General features: G+C 33.2%; 1 protein-coding gene across 2 annotated transcripts; it reads left to right on the plus strand.

Moving 5' to 3' along the window:
• Window positions 1-7976: 7976 nt before the first annotated feature.
• On the plus strand, window positions 7977-20113 carry LOC101204361 (replication factor C subunit 1). Of its 2 annotated transcripts, XM_031887445.1 has the most exons (24): window positions 7977-8170; window positions 8554-8628; window positions 8844-8957; window positions 10913-11422; window positions 11516-11583; window positions 12044-12119; window positions 12241-12302; window positions 12411-12556; window positions 12978-13108; window positions 13234-13422; window positions 13513-13634; window positions 13746-13953; window positions 14610-14663; window positions 14771-14940; window positions 16038-16128; window positions 16590-16771; window positions 16864-16903; window positions 17603-17727; window positions 18121-18193; window positions 18298-18390; window positions 18487-18733; window positions 19099-19155; window positions 19244-19412; window positions 19803-20113. In XM_031887445.1, the coding sequence occupies exons 2-23, from the start codon at window positions 8626-8628 to the stop codon at window positions 19387-19389; spliced, it is 2907 nt and encodes a 968-aa protein (XP_031743305.1). In that variant the 5' UTR covers window positions 7977-8170; window positions 8554-8625; the 3' UTR covers window positions 19390-19412; window positions 19803-20113. The 2 variants fall into 2 exon arrangements, with proteins under 2 accessions (XP_031743305.1, XP_011657597.1); XM_011659295.2 differs by lacking the exon at window positions 19803-20113 and having other exon boundaries at window positions 19244-19661.
• The last annotated feature ends 692 nt before the right edge of the window (window positions 20114-20805 follow it).

Below are 20805 nucleotides of genomic sequence, written 5' to 3' on the forward strand. Positions count from 1 at the left end.
AGTAATTAAAAAAGAAATAGAATGTGTACAAAAATCTTAAAATTAAGATGAGGATGGGACTAGTCTGGTCGAGAAAGAAAGAGAGAGAGAGAGAGTAGAGAAGAAGTAGTACTATAATGTAAATGGTAAGTGGACAATTTTCTTTTTTTCTTAATAATAGAATTTTGAGAAATAGAAAGATAGAAAAAGAGAAAAAAATCTATCTACCTTATAGTTAAATTGGAAGGTTTTTCTCTAGTCCTTCTCTTGTTCCATTTTCAATCTCTCGAGCTAGAAGATTTCTAGCTAGCTTCTCATGTGTATGTATTGCTATATTGTTGATTTTGAACGAATGCATCGATATTCAATTGAATAATATGACAAGGGTGTTATGGATGTGTCAAACTAGTTGAGATATGATGGTGTACACTTATTAGTCACGTATTTCTTTATATGTTAAAAAGTTAGTATATTATTACTTTTTGTTGATTGATACAACTTGTTTTTAGAGTTAGGGTATGAATTAAGGATGTATGTAAGACCTAGTTGAGATGTTGGAATGCATTTGTTTTCCATTATAGTATTTTAAACCCATGGTAAAAAACAAAAGGGTGGGGCTTTTTTTAATGGGATTTATGAAGGGAAGAGAGTGGGGCAAAGGGAAGTGGGTTGTGGGGTGTGTTATGATTGAAGGATTGAGTGGGTGGGAATGAGGGTTGAGGTTTATTGAAAGAGAGAGAGAGAGAGAGAGATCTTGGGTTCGCGGAGGATGGGGGGGAGGGGGTAGGGGGGAGAGTTTAGTTTTGGGATGTTTAGGATTGTTTCTGTATAGCTCTGTGTGTCATTATTTGTCTGTCATCTCTCCTTATAACTACTTACAAAACCTAATTATCTTTAAGAACTCTCTCAATGTGAATGTGTTGACGTAAGGTCTTCGAATACTGCGGTTAGGGCAATATACTTGGATAACATTTCAAGATGTTGGTTATTATTTGTGTGTTTGATATATATTATCCATCGTTATAAGTAGATGTGTGCAAATGAAATCTTGCGTTGATTAGGGAAAGAAATTATGATAATAGATATATACGTTGGAACGCATTGAATCATGTGATTAATTTGATGCTCTGAACGATCATTGAGTCTAGTTGATTAGTTGTAATATTCAAAATATATATTTTGAATCTAAGGTTTAGTTTATAGGAGTGTTGTATAAAAACTAGACTATGTTAATTAATGAGACATTGTGATTCACTATTTTAAATTATTCTTCTTTTATTTGTTGGCGTGTAGCTAATTGACTATCAATCAATCAGATAAATTTTTAATTATGTTGATTTTCTATTTTTTAAATTTAAGTTTTTTTGTTGATATTTTCATACCTTTTTGCATGGTTATGGGCACAAACGTCATTATATTGTTCGAACCAAATATACGATAGACAACAACACATCAAACAACAACGTGCATCTCTCCAAACCTTTCACCTCAAAAACACTTTACCGATCGATCGTAACAAATTCAATTCAACCTGTATATCCCAATGACCTTAACTTTTTTTTTTTTTTGACAATTCATATTTTAAACGTGGTTGAATAATGTGTTATATTATGGTACGAACATATGAATTATGATCGTTAACTTATTAATTGGAATTAGAATATAACAAGGTGAAATAAAGTAAAACATACCCTAACTAATGCAATTAACCGAAGTCGATAAACATAGGAGATTTAATTTAGTGATCAACCAAACAAGTTGCAGCTACATACATATGTCTTTGAAAGTGCGAAGTGTTTCTCTCGATCCAACGATTTTAAAAGATGAAAAAATATAGAGATATTTAGGGGCGATAGGAATAGGAAAAAGTCGAATTAATAATGAGTATTTCGTTTTAAAATTCTACAAAAGGTTGTTAAATAATGAGTATTTGGGATTTAAGGCTGTGAACACAATTTATTAATTTTGTAATTAAGTATGTTTGAGTATGGAGTAGAGTCTCTAAAAAATGTGATTCAAGATGCCGATCACCCGAGCATTTGAAGTAGGTTGACATATTCTTAACGTTTTCATCATACTCAAAACACATAATGTGTATTCATAAAAAAAAAAAAAAAGGAGTCATATAGAGTCTAGAGCTAGAAAAAAGTTTGAAATATTTAGAAATAAGCCGGGATTCTTTATTAAATGGGAAAGTTGTTATTAAGTGATGAACCCACAATGTGTAATAAGTTCATTAATAATTAATCATAAAGTTTGTGTGTGTTAAGTTGTGAGACTCGTCCACAGAACTTTTTTTTTCATAAAATAGAGACTTGAGTTAGCATCTCCACACTCCTAAAGCCGAGCAATGCTCAATTGTCATATTAACTTGAACCTTTATGTTCGTTATACATAAATAGAGCCAAACTTGGATCTCCTTTAATGAACTAGGTTTTTGAATATCTATTTGGTCCTCTAAATATGTGCTATAAGTTAGCAAAACTGATTTCTCTGTCAAAGAAACATAATCAAATTAGGACGATTAGTGTGTGGATCAATTACTTCCTCAATCTCCCAACTCGATCAAAGCATTTTTTGCAGATTACAATCTAAACGAGCTAGGATAAGTCCACTAATTAAATGAAATAATCTTATTCCATTTCGTAAGCATTCTTTTTTCACTTTTCTTATCTGACCACCTGTGAGATGAGGAGATCAAACGACCTCTAACATGGAGAGGTTGATAATATATATCTGAGGTCAGTTGAGCTATATATTTCGTTGATATTGATGATATTTTTATTATGGTTGAGGATTTTTATTTATTAAAACAACTAGTTGAGGATACATGCAATGAGCATACAAAATGAAGAGATGGGCCGTATGAATGAGAGATGATCATAAAAGTGTGTGCGCTTTTGATGAAGTTGGTTTGAAGGTATCCGTCATCGAGTTTGGATCTCACCCTCCCACTTGTATACCTTTGAGTGAAAATTAAAATTAAATTGTTGGATTGTTAATTTACCATTAATAAAAAATCTATTTTAAAGTGGGTTTTGTTTTATAATCATTTTCAGGAACATTTTCAAATATCACAAACAAATTATCAAATTTTCTTTGAGTTTTTTAAATTGTTTTAATTTTTGTTTACTTATTTATGAAAATTTCTTTGATTATTATTATTATTGTAATTCAATATTGACAACTTTAACTTTTTAAAATCATTCAATTGACTATTTACTTTTACAGTTTACTTTATCTTCTTGGCTTCGAGTGATATTTCAAAATGAATAGTTTTTGTTTTGTAAAGTTAAAGCTGAAAAAATTGTTTATAAAAAGAAGAACTTTAGGACTTAATTTATTAAATAATTTCATTTTTAATTTTTGAAAAATATATTCTTTTCAACATTAGAATTGTATTGATTAACCAAGTTTATAAAATAAAAAACTGTTTGTTTTATAATATTGTTTCAACAATGTATTATTAAAAGCTACCTTTAGAAAAAGAAAAAGAAAATAAAGTACGTTTGAATGTCTTAGTTTAGCTCGATAATTGACGTATTTTTTCTTTTTAAAAGTTGGATTTAAAAGATATAAATTTTTTAAAATTGATCTAAAAGATATATAATTTTTTTAAATTTATTTATCCAGTGATGAATAACCAAACGTTTAAGATGTTTGAACCAAACAGTTAGGCAAAATAGAAACTTTAGAGTCATCTACACGTCTGAAATTCTTTCTCAAAAATCTTAGAAAAGAAAAACTAAACTCGTAATCTTTAATCCATTCGGTTTATAACTGTAGAAAGAAAAACTCATTCAAACTATAACGATCACACATTGAAAAAAATAAAAAAATTCTATTAATAATTGATTTTAAAATTGAATCAATCTCACATTTTTGTAATATGGCATCATCATTACCTAAATAGGCTTTGGTTTTTTTAAAGCGTCAATTTACAAAACTACTCTTAAATCCATTGCACCATACTTGATATAAGTTTGACCAAACAACTTTTTTTCAATTGAAAAATCTTTAAAACGACCGTCAAGCTTAAGAAGCACATAAATTATACAACTGTTTACACTAGAACGAGCAACTCAAAGAAACACCATTTTAAAAGACATGTAGCAAAGTGAAAAGACATCGTTACACACGTGAATATATATGAAATCTAAATCTAAATATATTAAAGAAAATGTGTTGACATGGCAAAAGGGTATTGGTTAAAAGAGTGCTTCCCCACTAAACTTTTAATTTTCGAAAAACGAATGTAAATTATGAAAGGAAACAAAATGAATGGTTTCAACCTTTGTGTTAGTAATCACATCTTGTCTCATCAGAGAGCTTGGTTTGACCTAATACGTCACAATCCATCTACATTAACAAACACAATTTTGGAGATTAGACATACACATCTTTATCCCCTTAACTTTTTCCTCATACTATAACTATATTATATATATGTGTAATTCTAATTTCCAAAAAAAAGAGAACTTTTTGTCATATAAAGTCACTGCATTCTAAGCTGTTTCCCAATTACTTTAATTTTTCTTTTTTCTTTTTTTTGGTTATATTTTATAAATATTTTTGTTACATTTAATCATTTATGGTTTAGAAAAACAACTTTTCATTTTTCTAAGCTTTCGTAAAAGTAACAATTTAGTTATTAGATTTTGGTTTATAATGTGTTAATTATACGATCAAAATTCCACATTGGTTATATAAGATGATAATCTTTATTTGAGTATATAAGTGATAACAACTATCTCTATTAGTATGAGACATTTTGGAATATCATAAGTGGACAGTATCATACAATTGTGGAAATATTTGGAGGGTTTCTTGTCCTAACATCGTTCAATTTTTGTAACAACTTAGTCCATAGACTTTAATTACCATATGAAAATGTAAATGAATTTTTTAGCATTAATAAATCGATGAACTAATTAAAAAGCTCGATAAATTTATAAAAGACAACGCCGAGATACAAAAAAAAAAAAAAATAACCAAAACTGTTACATACCAAAATTAAGAACTAAATTGATATAGAATTGAAAAGGGTTACATACTAAAGTTATATTTCTTAATTTAATTTTAATTTAGGGTTGAGAAAATAATGGTGTGATGGTGTAGATTAGAAGAAGGGAATAAGAATATTAGAAGGTCGTGAAGGTGTCAATTTGTGTGCATGCAAATGCATGAATAATGAAAATTGAAAAGCCATACATCAAATCTCTCTAGAGTTTTGCGATTTGCGGCGTTCGCTTCACCGACATGTCGTTCGCTAATTATTTAGTTAATAGTGTATGCCGACGTCATTATTTAATGTCCTTTTGTTACATTTTATAATTTTCTCCCTTATTAAGGAATCACTTTAGTAATGATTCGACACTATGATGTTAACACAACCACTTTTTGCTTCATTATCCACCGTTGCTAATTTCTTAATCCAATATGTTGTAAAAAAAGAGAAAAAATATTTTGTTTTATCGAAATGCACATAGATACGTATTAACTAGTTAAGGGTGATCATCGGTTGGTCGGAATAGATTTTTTAATCAAAATCGACCTCGAATTGACTATAATCGATTTAATAAAGTGTCAAATCGATCTTGACATCAATGAGCAAGTCAGACGATTTTTGTTGGGTAAAGTAATTTTTGAAATTTCTCGATTTGAAACTTTTTAAAACCAACCCCGATCGACCCTTCTCGTTTTCTTATCGACAAACGGTTTGGTCAGTTGGGTCGATTTTTCCGTCTATCATGTTCATCCCTAGTATATATTGACAATCAAAATGTAGGTACTTAATTTGAATTTAGCGTCTTTTATTGTACTAAAAATATTATCTTTTCATTTAGCAGAGTATCTCGATGGATCTAGTCAAATATTATCGATTAAAAAGTTGGATGTTTGAATATTGGGTATAATTGCAATAAATAATATTTTTAGAATTAATAATCGAGTGTATACCAACGTTTTTTTTTTAGATAATTATAAATGTATGATGACACAATTTGTAGCTATATATCAATTGTATATTAGTCCAACCTTTTTTTTTTTTTTTTGAGTTTCTTGTAAATTTGGCAAAATAAGTATGGAGTTAGCAAAAAAAAAAAAAAAACGAAACCATTTACAAAATATAGAAAACAATTTAAATGGGTTAAGAATAATTTGATAGATTTTACTGTATTTTGTAAATAGTTTTATTTTTGTTAAATTAAGGTACTACTTTTACAAAAACGACAAAAGAAAAAGAAAAACAAACACAATTACTCGTACAATTTTAAAAGTATATATTAGATATATCCAATTAAAAATCAAACGACGGTAAAGTAAATTGGTGCAGTAATTTTTTTCGTAATAGACTACTCTATTTATTTCTCCAAAGTACATCCTGATAAACGAGGGGAGTACATCGAAAAGACAATTCATTGATGATTGGATAACTATACCAACTACAAATATCAAAACAAAATGTCATTGCATCACTACTAGTGTCTAAACAATTTCACCGTCGGCTTCTCCTTCAACTTCATCTTTGACGCCCTCTGCAACATCAAATGCTAGTGATACATAATTTTAATTAAACCTATCTGACTTCAACCACTAGTTTAAGTTTTTTTAGTGAGTTGATGTTTTAATATCAAAATCTCACCACCTCGTCTCTTCCTTAGCCATATGCTAAACCACGACACCATTGACATCTCTCAAAACTTGCCTCCCTCCCCCGTTTTCACAAACCACTGGATCATCTCATTTGAAATAATTAGTGGTAAATTTTCAATATTAACGTTTCCTTAAATTGATTATTTAAGATAATATATAGTTTAAAATTATTAATGTATGAATCAATGTTAACTTTACCTTAAATTGACATCATAAATCAATTTGTTTTGATTCCTCCCATTTATAGAAATACTTTATCCACATTTGCACATTGATTTTTTTGAAGATGCTCAACTTTTTAGAAGAAATTGTTAAAATTAACTCTTGACTTCTTTCAAAATCACGTGAAACATCCTTGATTTTCATGAAATTGTCTTTCTCCCTATAATACTTTCGAAGAAAAAAAAATCCTAATAGTTGGTTCTACGTGACAACTTTCTACAAACTAGTTTTAATTTGTAGTTAAAGTATAACAAATCCTAAAAAAAAAATAGAACATTTAACAAAAATATATATTTATCTTTTATAGAAAAATGAAGGTTTAATAAATTTTGTATTTTGTTACGTGAAGTGTAAATAGTTTGTCAATCTTTTATATTTTTTAAAAATCCTTACAAATATTGTATTTTAATTATAGATTTAAAGGGTGTTTGTCAATTTATGAATTAAATTGATACGTACAGTACTTGTAGTTGGGTTTGATGATTAAAATATGTTAAAATAATTTTACTCCAAAGATTTGAAATAAAGTTTGATAACAAATATAAGGGTATGAAAATTAAGTTTAGAAAGGTATGATTAAATATCAAATTAAATTTGTTTCAAAATTTATAATGTATTTTGAACTTGTTTCGATTACTCATCTTGATATGAGCGACTGTATTTGTGCAAGATCTTTGAGTAGGGATGAATGTGTTTTTGGCTCATAAACAATTCACATTGTTTGTGTACTCCGATTCTCCCTGTGGTTGAGTTCAATCCTTCCAGTGTTGTTAGAAATTGGTTTAATGTTATTTTTGTCTACATATTCGAGTAATGTGAGAGAGATGTAGGTGTCAATTCCCTTTGGGATAATGATTTCCTCCACAGGGTAACTAAGAAAGGGCAACGATGTTCCCTATTAGGTAAACTCGCTCGAGCGATAATTGTTTTATGGTGACCATTTTATACATGCTATAGCTGTTGTGAATTTTATTTCTTCTAACTCGAAACAAACAATTATAAGAGTCTTTTTGCTTACTTCAATGATTTATTTTTCTAATGTTGAAAGAAAATATCACCTGAAGGAATTTGATATTTTTTTAATATTTTAAGTTTTTGGCCCAAAAGAAAAAAAGAAAAAGAAAAAAAGAAAAAGAAAAAGGAAAAGTTCACAAGTGACAAGGCCGCCTCTATGGGTCTAGGAAGATGACGTGGCATGATACTTTTGTACGACACACGGCCCTTCACCCGCCAGAATCCTCGAGCCATTGCAATCTCCTTCTAGCTTCCAAGGCACGGAGGCCGCCGGCGATCTTCAACCAACACGAACCGAAAGGTATATTCGACTTCTTTCAATCTTTTCACTCTCTGGAACTTAATTACTTCCGTTGATCGCTTTCTCTTCCCTTTGACTCGACTGTCATTCTGTGAAAAACTGCTACGTCGGTTCGAACTTCTCCACATTTCGGAAACAAAGCGGTGGAAATTTCTCTCGCAGTATATTGTTCTACCTTGGCTGCGAACCAGTTGTTGAAAAACCCTAAATATCGAGTTTACTTTACTTATCCCTCATTTATCGAGGACGGATGTTTATTAACTTGCCAATTTCGTTGACGATCATAGCGTACTGGAATAACTCGATTGTGACAATCGGGAAATTTGTTATGTGTTTCATCATCAAGAATTAACGATTCTGGTTTTTGACGAACTTTCTTTCAGACCATAGGTGAAAGGTGAAGTAGACAGTGGAGTGGCATTTCTTGCCTTTTGCACTCCCCTTTGCATTTTACAATGGTGAGTTAGGGTTTTCGGTTTGGTTGCTTTTTCCGTGGTACTGGCATTCATTCTTTAATAGTCACAAATGAAGGAAGTTTTTAAATATATTTTTCTCCTCGACTGGGATTTCGTTTGAGTTTGGAGTTTTATCGAGAATTACATTTGCACAATCTCGCATTTGATAATGCTTGTTTGTGTCTTCTTTACTGTTTAAATTGTGATGTGGTAAACAGGGGGATATTAGAAAATGGTTCATGAAAGCACACGACAAAGATAACGGCAGTGGGTCAAAGAAAGCAAAACCTGCTCCAAGCAGCTTAGAGAAATCCGCTTCAGCTGGAAAAACAGTGAGTTTTCTGATCCTACTCTTCTTAGTAGTTGAGATGGCATGTTCAAGTATCATTATATTATTGATGTATTTCTAGTTTCTCTAGCTGTATATTTCGCTGGTTCTTTATTTTATATTAACTCCTTGTTATGTGGATAGATTATGGATGTATGTTTCTGGAACCCTTGGTTCGTATATGAGGTGGTGTATCTGAGGTTTCTCAAAGAAAATTGAGCTATATTTAAAACCTGGTCTTGAGTTCATTTCTGAGACGAGATGCTATAAAGGCACATTATCTTAATGTCAATTGTATCTAGTTTTTGGCTTGATCCTGAAACAAAGAGAGAGATAAAAAAAAGGTGGTTATGGTTACTACAGGTGAACTGCCTCTTGTAATCCTTGACATTGAGGTGTTAGAGGTGTCAATGAGGGTGGATGAATATTGGAGACAGAAATCTAGAAATAAAATGCCCTATCAAGATGAAAATTTAGTCTTCTCATTAATAGTTGTTGCTGCTAGGAGTCAAAAGTCAATTTAATGGAATTTTGGGATGCTGATGATTGGAGTCCTGTTACTCAGCTGGAGACAACATATCTGAACCTATTTTGTTTTTCAACAACTTATTCTTACAAGGGGGTGGGATAACAGTGGCTTTCTCATATTAGGGTGGGGTTTGTAATCATGCTGGATTCTAGAAAGAGTGGATCTTAAACAACCATTCTTTATGTTTTAGGCATGCTTGGCGATTCTTATTTATTTAACTTTTATGAAAATAACCACTTTCATTGAGAAAAATGAAAGAATAGATGGGCATACAAAAACCAATCCCACAAAAAGGAGAGACACACCCTTTACAAGAAGGGGCTCCAACTTGCAAAATCATTCCTAAAGAACAATCACCAAAGGTCTTTGAAATCGAAGCCTAGAGAAGCGAGAAACATGAAAGTGAACAACGGACCAGAGCTCCCAAGGGTTCTGCTCCACTCCCCTAAACGCCCTTTCTTATTCCTCCCATCCCACAATATCCATAACACCACACTCACATTGGCAGGCCAAAGAAAGTGGCCTTTCTCCAAAAGGCAGATTGAGGAGGGACTCCTCGATCATAGTACTGACATCTTTATGGCAAGAACTCATCATACCAAACCTTTTGAAAAAGGACTCCCAAACAATGCCTGCTAAATCACAGGTCCAAAGAATATGGTCCAGATCTTTCTTTGCCTTCTGGCAAAGCATACAGCATCTGCCCAAAAAGCAGAGGGTCTTCCTGCCAAGCTTGTCCAATATGTTAACCACCATGAAGAACCTGCCAAGTTAAGAACCTCACTTTCCTAGGGACCTTAATCCTCCAAACCACTGACTCGGTGAAAAAACCAAGTCGCCTAAGGGAGAGGGATCAACCAACCAACGAAAGAAAGCTTGTATGCGAAGATTTGATGATCGCCTCACCTTATGGTAACAGCTGGAATGGATGCTAGGGAACAGGGTATCTTGTTCAGTAGACAGCTTGTAGATGCCCAGATTTCAGGATTGCTCGACACATTGGTTCTGTGAAATGCTATTCTTGATCTTTTTTAGGAAATAATTTCAATGATGTTTGAAACTTACAGAAGAAGAGAGGAAGGAGTCTCAATCCCTACAAGTTATATTAACTTCTTCAAGTGGAGAAAAATGTCCATTCAGTGATTGAACTCGTTTTCACTTTTCAAATAGTCATAAGTTCTATTGTTTTTTTCACTTGACTTTTATTTTCTAGACCGATCATGACAAAAATCTACTTCATTGGAATGACTTTGTGTGAATACGCAGGGTTGCTGCTTGTACTATACATGTTTTTCTTTCTTTGCCCTATCATCTAACAGCTCAGAATGCCTTGGAAAAGATAATACTATGTGCAACTACATTTGTGATGTCTCTTTTACTTATTTTGCTCTGCTACTTCAATACGTTTTGTTTGACAAATGATATTGCAGGGACCGAGTGGTGGAGAAAGTGCTGGCAGACAGATAACTAGCAAATATTTTGCATCAGAAAAGCAGGAGGCCAAGGATGCAGAAGAAACAGAGGTACTCCCGATCATACGGAAGTCCCCACGGGATACTAAGGAATCACCAGCCAAAAGAAAGTTTCAAAAGTATAACGAGGAATCACCGAAAGCTTCACCTTTAAAAAAATCAAACAAAGTTGATGACAATGATGATGATGCTGTTCTTTCTAGTTCTAAAAAGAACATGTCTGAAGTCACTCCCAACAAAAAGTTGAAGAGTGGTTCTGGAAAGGGAATTACACAGAAACCTGTTGAAATTGAAGCGAGTGATGATGAGGAAACTAAGGGCACCGATTCTTCTCTAAAGCCCAGTGGAAGGGGTAGGGGTGGAAAAGGTTCGTCTGCTGCAACCATTGGTGGTAGAGGCAGAGGTGGTGGGCGGGGTGGATTTATGAATTTTGGGGAAAGGAAAGATCCTCCACACAAAGGGGAAAAGGTGAAAATTTATTGAAAATATTTGGACTTGCAAGAAAAAACTGTGGTTGAATGCATTGTGCATTGTTTATTTTCTTCCTTGCTTGTTTCTCAGGAAGTCCCTGAAGGTGCTCCGGACTGTTTAGCTGGTTTAACTTTTGTAATTAGTGGAACCCTTGACAGGTTATTCCTCTCACTTTCTTATTTATGATTAGTGGACCAGGAATGTTGAAGCATATAGTTGAACAAATTCTTTTCTTTTGTTAAACTGAATGTGATGTGGAATGCATCATTGCTTTCTAAACTATTTTAGTTACATTTTTTTTAAAAGGATACAAAAAATTTAGTTACATTACACCACTTTTTTCTTTTGAAAGGAATTCATGATTTTCCAAGAGGCATGGTTCATGTTATTTGGTCATCTGTAAACTCTTATATACGTTTTCATTGGATAAGAAACATTTTATGAAATAAATGAAATAAGGGGTGACACCAAAGCACCTAAAGATGATTACAATGGATAAACGTTTACAGTCTTTGTATCATATATGAAATATGCTTCATTTCTCAATGTCTTTTGTGTTTCATGGTATTGTTGTACATCCTATAAACATTGGTGTAAGAATATTTGTCCATTTTACAGTCTGGAACGAGAAGAAGCAGAAGATTTGATTAAACGCCATGGTGGCCGAGTAACTGGATCTGTCAGCAAAAAAACAGTTAATTCATCATTATACTATTTCTACTTATCTATAGAAGAAGTCCTTGCACACTTTTTATGATTTGGTTGGCCATTCAATATTCTTTGGGGAGGCAAATTATAGATCGTTATGTTTGCAGAATTATCTACTATGTGATGAAGATATCGGTGGCCGAAAATCTTCCAAAGCAAAAGAGCTGGGGTATTTTTTATTTTGTTCATTATTGAAATGGAATCCACTTGTCCTGTTTCTTCCTTTACCTCTTTCCAATTTTTCATTTTTTTTCCTGTGCCTCTCTCTTTCTTGTAGAACTGGTTTTCTCACTGAGGATGGCTTGTTTGACATGATCCGTGCATCTGGCAAAAAAGCTCCTCCAAGGCAAGATCCTAAAAAATCTGTGGTTAAATCTGAGGAATCTCCGACAAAGAAAAATTTCCAGAAAGTGCAAGCAAAATGTAAGTTGCTTGTAGTTTTGGCTCTTGCTTATTCTATCTGATTGAGAGACTGAAGACACTATAATCGTCGTTGTCAAACAATATGATCGTCATTGTCTAACTCTTGACACCCAGATGTTGTAGAGTCATGATTCTGGTGCCAAAAATTCTGAGTTCGTCTGAAAATTTATGTAGTCTCTTTTCATCTACACCTATAAATACCTGAAACATGTTCAACTTTTTTCAGTGTTTGGGTATTTTGATTAGAAACAAGAAACTGTTTAAATTTTTAAAAAAAAAGCAAAAGAAAAAAACTAAGGACACGTCTTAATTGTATTGCATATAATTTTAACAACTTTGATGAGTATGCTATTATATTGACAAGTGTTCTGTTAGAACACTGATATAGGGTATCTAACATGTTCCTTGACTCTGGATGCAGCCCACAAAGATTTGGCTGCTGGTGCTTCACCTGCTAAGCAAAAAAGTGGAACTGCTGAATTCTCTAACCTAACATGGACAGAAAAATATAGGCCAAAGGTTCCAAATGACATTATAGGGAATCAGTCACTGGTACCTCAATCTCTTGTTTTCTCCTTTGCTATTGCTATATTACGTATTATATTTTCAGTTTTCATGTGCACAATTCAAATATTAATGTCATTGCGACTAAGTTTTGTTGCATTTTACAATTGTAGGTCAAGCAACTTCATGATTGGTTGGCACATTGGAACGAAAACTTCCTAGATGTTGGAAGCAAAAAGAAGGTTAAAAAGGCCAGTGATTCTGGTGCGAAAAAAGCTGTCTTGTTATGTGGAGGTCCTGGCATAGGTAAAACTACATCGGCTAAGTTAGTTAGCCAGATGCTTGGTTTTGAGGCTATAGAGGTACTTCATTTGTTTTAAACTAGCATTGGATTATTTATTCTTGGGAAGAATTTCAAATGCAACTTCCCTCACGTGTGCATTGTATGTTAGGTTAATGCCAGCGACAATAGGGGTAAATCAGATGCCAAAATTCAAAAGGGAATTGGTGGAAGCAATGCAAATTCTATAAAGGAGCTTATCAGCAATGAATCACTTCATTTCAAAATGAATCAGTTAGTGTGCATAATGCATTTGCTGAACTTATTACATTAAGTTAATATTGCAGGGTTGTGTTAGGTATTGATTCTATTGAAAGGTGGAACAGTAATTAAATTGAATTGCAGGCCAAAACATCACAAAACTGTGTTGATCATGGATGAGGTAGATGGAATGTCTGCTGGAGATAGGGGTGGGGTTGCCGATCTGATTGCGAGTATTAAGATGTCCAAAATTCCAATTATCTGCATCTGTAATGACCGTTACAGCCAGAAACTGAAAAGCCTCGTGAACTATTGTCTTATTCTCAGCTTTAGGAAACCTACAAAACAACAGGTTCAAGGATTTTTTATGGTTGATTATCTATGATTCCTGCCTCCGTCATGGGTGATATCCTGTGTTTGAATTACAGTGACTAGGGATCAGTACTTTCTCTGTTGTATTTTTCCAAGCTGTTCCAAAACTTTGCAATAATTCACAAGTAAAGGATTGTTCCAATGCAAAACCCTTTGTCATCCAATTGGATTAGGGACCTTTTCTTGGTCAGGTTATGTCAGTAAGAAGGAGATGCCTTATCTTCTTGCCTCTGCATGTATCTCTTTTGTTCTCTTTGAGTGAACTCTATGTTTCTCTTTTTAGTCTTCACCAAAAAGGAAAAAAAAATTATGTCATCACACAGTATACTCTCAACTTCTCAAGTATGGGCAGTTTGTTAAATTCAGTTTCTTTACATTTTTGTGGAGAACTTGACTTGAGAAACAATTAGCTTTTTAGCGAGGTGGAGAGATGTGTGATGAGGTTTGAAAGGTGGCACAGTTTAATGCCTCCTTGCTGGCGTGAGCTACTAGGCCTTTTTGTAACTATTATTTTAGTTTGGTTTTGTTGGATTCCTTTTTTGTTGTTTGTCTTGGTCTCCCTTTTTTTGTTTATCTTTTTACATTCTTGGGATAATACTATAAAATTTTGATAGATGTTAGTTTTACCTGTTCTAGATGGCAAAAAGATTAGTTCAAGTTGCAAATGCAGAAGGCCTTCAAGTTAATGAGGTAAGCACTTCCTATGTGACTTCGAGTATGGTTGCTCATTTATTGGAGTGGGTTGTATGCATGCTTGGTTATAGCAGCTTGATTCTTGATATACACTATGGTTTCAGATTGCTCTTGAGGAACTTGCAGAAAGAGTAAATGGGGATATGCGTATGGCACTAAATCAGTTGCAGTACCTGAGTCTTTCTATGTCAGTTATTAAATATGATGATATTCGGCAACGGCTTCTGAGCAGTAAGAAAGATGAAGACATCTCACCATTCACTGCTGTTGACAAGTATGCACGAGTTGATCTTAATTCCTCACCCCATTTCTTAACTTTTCTATCTGGCTAAGCCTTTCTGGCTGCTGTATTTGTTCTGTCAAGTTCATGGAAGACTATTGTGGAGCAATAATATATAATACATGCTGTGTTTCCAATTTAAGCTGGTTGGTGTCATACCATTTTCTTATTTAGCATTTTTGCATGCTCTTTTCAATTTTCATATTCTTCTTAGACCTGTTTGATGACCCTGTAGCAAATTCTTTTGTAATGTCCCTTTACCCATGATTAGTTTGGGTTGGAAGGCTGCTTGTATGCTCTCTTCTAACTGCCCTAAGGTTGTTTGGCCTCAATTTTTAGTATATTTATTGGTTTCTTTTAAAAAAGAAAGTAATGCTAATAATAATAAAAAGTACATTTCTCGTGATATACCAACAATATATATGTATTGTTGATTATGAATTGTAGGCTAATACTATCCATCCGGTTTGCTATATATGTATGCATGTATGTAGTATGTATGCTGTTGTTAATGAATTGTAATTTTTAAATTTATGGTCTCTATTTTTTAATGACTTATAATACTATATAAATAATTTGACATGTTCGAACAAGTTTAACAAACTTGGTAATTTGATATGAAATATTTTTGTTTGTTTGAAGGTTTTAAGAATATTCTCCTTAAATGAGGATTCCTGGGGGAAATTAATCATTTAACTAAATTATCTGTTTTAAAAAATCCACTTTTTGAGTTTAAAAAAATGGAGAATAATTCTCTTTAGAGAATCCGATCATTGTGATTTCTCTGTGGGGAGTCATCACCCTGATGGGGAATCAAATGGGAGAGGCAATGGGTACTGAGCCGTCTCCAACCCTGCCTTGCCGATGAACATACTTTTTGTGGGTGTATTTTGGAATTCCAATTCTGCCCTTTTAGTTAAAAAGTATCTATTAATTTCTTGGAAGCCTTTGAATGTTTCATCGTTGCAATGAAACATAGTTGCTTATGAAAATAATTAAAAAAGAGGAATCCTCTTGGATGTTAGAATTTCAGGTGCTCATGGATTTCATTTTTTGGCTGCATGTATTTATCGTGGTCTTTGCACTTGTAGGCTGTTTGGTTTTAATTCTGGGAAGTTGAGGATGGATGAAAGGATTGATCTCAGCATGAGTGATCTTGATCTAGTCCCTCTTCTTATTCAGGTATTTTACTTTGGTTTAATAGATGCATGTATCAACTTTTTATCTGCACTAAACCGAGAAAGAATTGTTAAATAATATTTTAGAGGGGCATTTTCAAATATAGCAAAATGAACCAAAATATAGAAAAATATAGAAAAATTTCAGATCTATCACTGATAGATACTGTGTGATAGAATCTGAAATTTTGTCATATTTTAAAAATATTTTCAACAGTTAGTGCTATTTACAATAATTCCTCTACTTTAGATGTAGAATAACTTTATTTTTAGGATAAATTTGGGTATTTTTTAATGTTTGATTGGAGTCGGTATTTCACTTGCGGCTAGTTAAAGAAACTTATTTTATGGGGCTTTCTTTTTGGTCTTTACTTCCACTTCTCCCATGTTTGTTTTATTCCATCTTGTTAATGAAGAATCCTGTGGGCTTAACTGGAGGAATCTGAGCATTATAATTGGTTGCAGGAAAATTATATTAATTATAGACCAAGTGCTGTTAGCAAGGATGACACTGGGATCAAACGGATGGATTTGATCGCTCGTGCAGCTGAATCTATTGCAGATGGGGATATAATCAATGTACAGATTCGAAGGCATCGACAGTGGCAACTTTCTCAAAGTAGTTGTGTTGCTTCTTGTATAATCCCGTAAGTTTCATGGTGTCACCTAAGCAGCTGATGCTTTTCTTAACTAGCACTGCCATTCATTATTAATCTTTGTATAATTCTTTCTGTAATAGAGCTTCGTTATTGCATGGACAAAGAGAAACGCTTGAGCAGGTGATGAAATTCTGTACATGCAAGTTGTAAGGTTTTGAAATCTTATTTAGTTCTTTTAATGATTTATCAGTTAGGAAATTTAGTGATTTGATAATGGTTTGGAACCTTGGAGGTACGAGAAAATAGCTTTTGTCAAGAAAAGATTTAGATTCCCTTGATTAATACAAATTATATACAAAGTCCTCATATCCCAACAAACCGATATGGCCAAGATGAGATTTGTTGGGATATACCGACTTTGCCTTAAATTGAGTAGTACCATCAATTTCAGAAACAGAAAAGCATGATAAATTTGGGCTATTTGAAAACGATTTCCAATTCTTTATTATATCGTTAGTTTTGATCTTTTTTCTTTCTGGGTATTTTCTCAGTTTTGTTTGTTTTGGTGTATTTCTGGGTGGTTTGGTTGGCTGTTGAGTGGGGGGTTCCTCAGAAAATGAGTTTTGAAGGGGTGGGTGTTAAGGGCATTTAGCTGGTAGAATTTAAGTGGGAAATTTTTTCTTATAATTTCTGTTTATAGTATCAGTATGTGTGAGCCATAAACCTGATGTATTTGATATCATTACAATCTTGCACCTGTGAGTAAAATTACTGTATTTTGGATAATGTGGGAGAATTTGATATTCTACTTTTAAGGAACGTGTGCGGTTTTCCATAGTGGCATTTTAGTAATACTGAGCTTGTGCATCATTCATGCAGTATGAGCGTAATTTTAATAGATTTGGTGCATGGCTGGGAAAAAATTCAACATTTGGAAAAAATATGAGGCTTCTGGAGGATTTGCATGTTCACATTCTTGCTTCACGGGAATCCTGTTCAGGGAGGTAATTTGTTGTTTGCTGTATTTGTTCTTTCGATTGTGGTAGCATATTATATGTCCTGTATGCATATTGTCCCACCTGGAAGTGTTAGATACCTTCTCAATTAAATATCTTTCAATTATATGTTCTTTTTATAAAGGATGAGAATCATTTCGTTAATAATATTTCATCAAATTGTCTGGAATACACATGTAAGCTTTTTAACCCTACTCTTTTCACATCCTTAGGCCTTTTCGCTATATGCTCTTTGTATAACTCTCTTGTAATTTGAGCATTAATCTCGTATCGTTTTACTAATAAAGAGGTTTGTTTTCATTTTTCTTAAACCCACTCATTTCACATGGATGTGTGGGCCATTAGTTGCAAGCTATAACACTTGTATACAAAATAATACAGGGAACACCTACGAGTTGAGAACCTTACTCTCTTTCTAAAGAGGTTGACTGAACCACTGCACACGCTGCCTAAGGTTAGAGTATATTTTGTTTGTCTGATTTTAGTTATGGGAATGGTAATTCTTCGAGGCACTCACCATGATGCACTTAATTATTTTTCAAATGATATGATCACCAGGATGAGGCTGTTAAAACGGTGGTTGAATTTATGAGTCTATACTCAATCAGTCAAGAGGATTTTGATACTGTTCTTGAGTTGTCAAAATTTCAGGTATTGACATCTCATTCTGTTTAGTGATATCATGCCTTCTATTCTGGCCATATTTTTTTTTCGTGTAGTTTTCTTACAGACAATTCTCCAAGACAGGGTCGTAAGAATCCACTAGATGGAGTTGCCCCTGCAGTCAAAGCTGCTCTAACCAAGGCATACAAAGAAGCAAGCAAGACACACATGGTGCGGGCTGCAGATCTTATTGCACTTCCTGGAATGAAAAAAGCCCCTAAGAAGCGAATTGCAGCAATTCTAGAACCTACTGAGGATACAGTTGAAGGTGCTGGGGGAGAGACATTGGTGGAAAGTGATGATGAAAACTCTGTGGACAACGAGGGCGAAGGTAGGATTTGGTTCACTTTTTCTAAACCAACTGTTAGCAAATGAGTTCTGGTTGTTGGGAAAGTCGTTTGTTAGAGCCCTAGTTTGAGATATATTAAGATTATTGGTGGGATAATAATAAGGGTGATTAACCAAGAGTGTCTGGGTGATAAATATAGCGTGTTAGGGTCCCTAGAGGGTGTGAGTCATTTTGGTAGAAATTTTCACGTGAAAATTTTAGGAGAGTCCTCTCGAAAGGCTATTATATCATAACTTCTTTTGCCGATATTGCAATATAGTTTTATCTTGGTTTTCTTCATGTTTCTTTAAGTCTTTTTTTATTTTTAGGAGTATCCTTAACACATTCCTTCTTGTTTGCAATTATAGAAAATTCCACAAATGGCCAGAAGCTGCAATTGGAACTTCAAAGCTTGAATAAGAAAGGTAGCTGATCTTTCTCCTTTGCTTCTAATTTGTTTAAAACGTGTAGTCTTCCTTTCAAATGGACTTTATATTTTTTGTATTTCGTTAGGAATGCAAGTGCAATTGGATTTGAAGGGTGTGGAAGATTCAAGCGCCAAGAAATCCGGTGGCAGAGGAAAAGGAGGTAGAACTTCTCAAGCTTCAGAGAAGAAAGGTGGTCGAGGTTCAGGATCTGCCACAAAGAGGAAAAGATGAAATAACACGCTTCGAGACTTCGGGTAATGTTATGTTTACCTTCGTCCTATGCATGCATAAGTTTGCTGGTTAATGTGTTTTGAACTGCTAGAAGAATACATAACCTTGTATATGCCACATGCTACATGGGCCTTTTTGACGTATAACAGAAACATGCTTTTTGTATCAACCATTTTGACTTGCAATAGAAATGAGACCGTGTTTTCACCATGGAACGGGTCAACATATGGAATGTCAATTCACTCTAAGAATGAGATTGGGTTTTATTGAAATTATGCCATTTCTAGGAGCAATTTGATAGGTAGTTTGAATTTTGTTTTACGATTTTGGATTCATTAGGTCTACAAATTATGTGTTTGATCAACAATCTAGATACAGTTTCTGAATTATGCTCTTTACATTATTGTTGATAGCCTTATCTTCACTAATAATCTTCAAGAAGGTCTTCGGTACTACTTGGCCAGTTTTAGGAGAGAAATTAGTGGAGACTTGTAGATGGAGGGAAGTATGTTACAAACATTCCAAGGCTTACAATCTTTAAGAATCGTCCATGGGGTGTTATTGCTTATTTAGTAAGTGCTTATAGGTTGTTCTTTCTCTCTTTGGTAAGGAATATTCTGCCATGCAGGACCACCCTTTGGGGTCATCAAATAATGACCAAGTAACAGATCTCTATTGGATTTGTGTTATGAAATAATAATTGTAATAAGCTTTTCCCATTTTAGTGAGTTCCATACCACACGTTTGGCTCCCTTCAACCAAACGAAGAAAATTTTGCTGACTCTGTCCATAAAGATTTTGGAGGTAAATAATCTTTTCAACCAAATAATTATTAAAGGAAAAAAATAGAACCTGTTTGTAAGTTGTAACTATGCTATTTTTGTTTTTGAATATTAAGTTTATAAACTCACTTTCACCTCTAAGTTCTAAGTTTTAGTTTTAACGCTGCGTTATCTAATTTCAATCCATGTTTCTAAAAATCAAAGTCAAAGTTTTGAATTTTGATAACTAAAATAAAAAAATTGAAAAAACTTTTTTGTTTTAGATTTTGAATGACTTTTCTTCGAGTAAAAGTGAAATTGTGTCCAGAGAAAACCAACGTAGCCTTTAAAAACAAAAGGTGGTTCCTAAGGGGCCTGAAAGTTGCCTTTCTGTTAAAAAGTATTTTTTCTATAAGTACTAGTCGTTCATAAGACAATTCCTATCTATTTAATCAAAAGGAAATTTTCTATCTATTTAATCAAAAAGAAATTGCATACAAAAACATTTAGAAAAAAAATTGTCCATACATATATATATATATATATATTATATTTTGCATGCAAAACGTTATTGGAGGACTATTGTGATTTTTCATTTTGCTATTTAATCAAACGTCCCTTTATCATGGTCTTTACACATTAAAAGAAAAATAAT

Source organism: Cucumis sativus, chromosome 6, assembly GCF_000004075.3.
Source record: "Cucumis sativus cultivar 9930 chromosome 6, Cucumber_9930_V3, whole genome shotgun sequence".
NCBI lineage: Eukaryota > Viridiplantae > Streptophyta > Magnoliopsida > Cucurbitales > Cucurbitaceae > Cucumis > Cucumis sativus.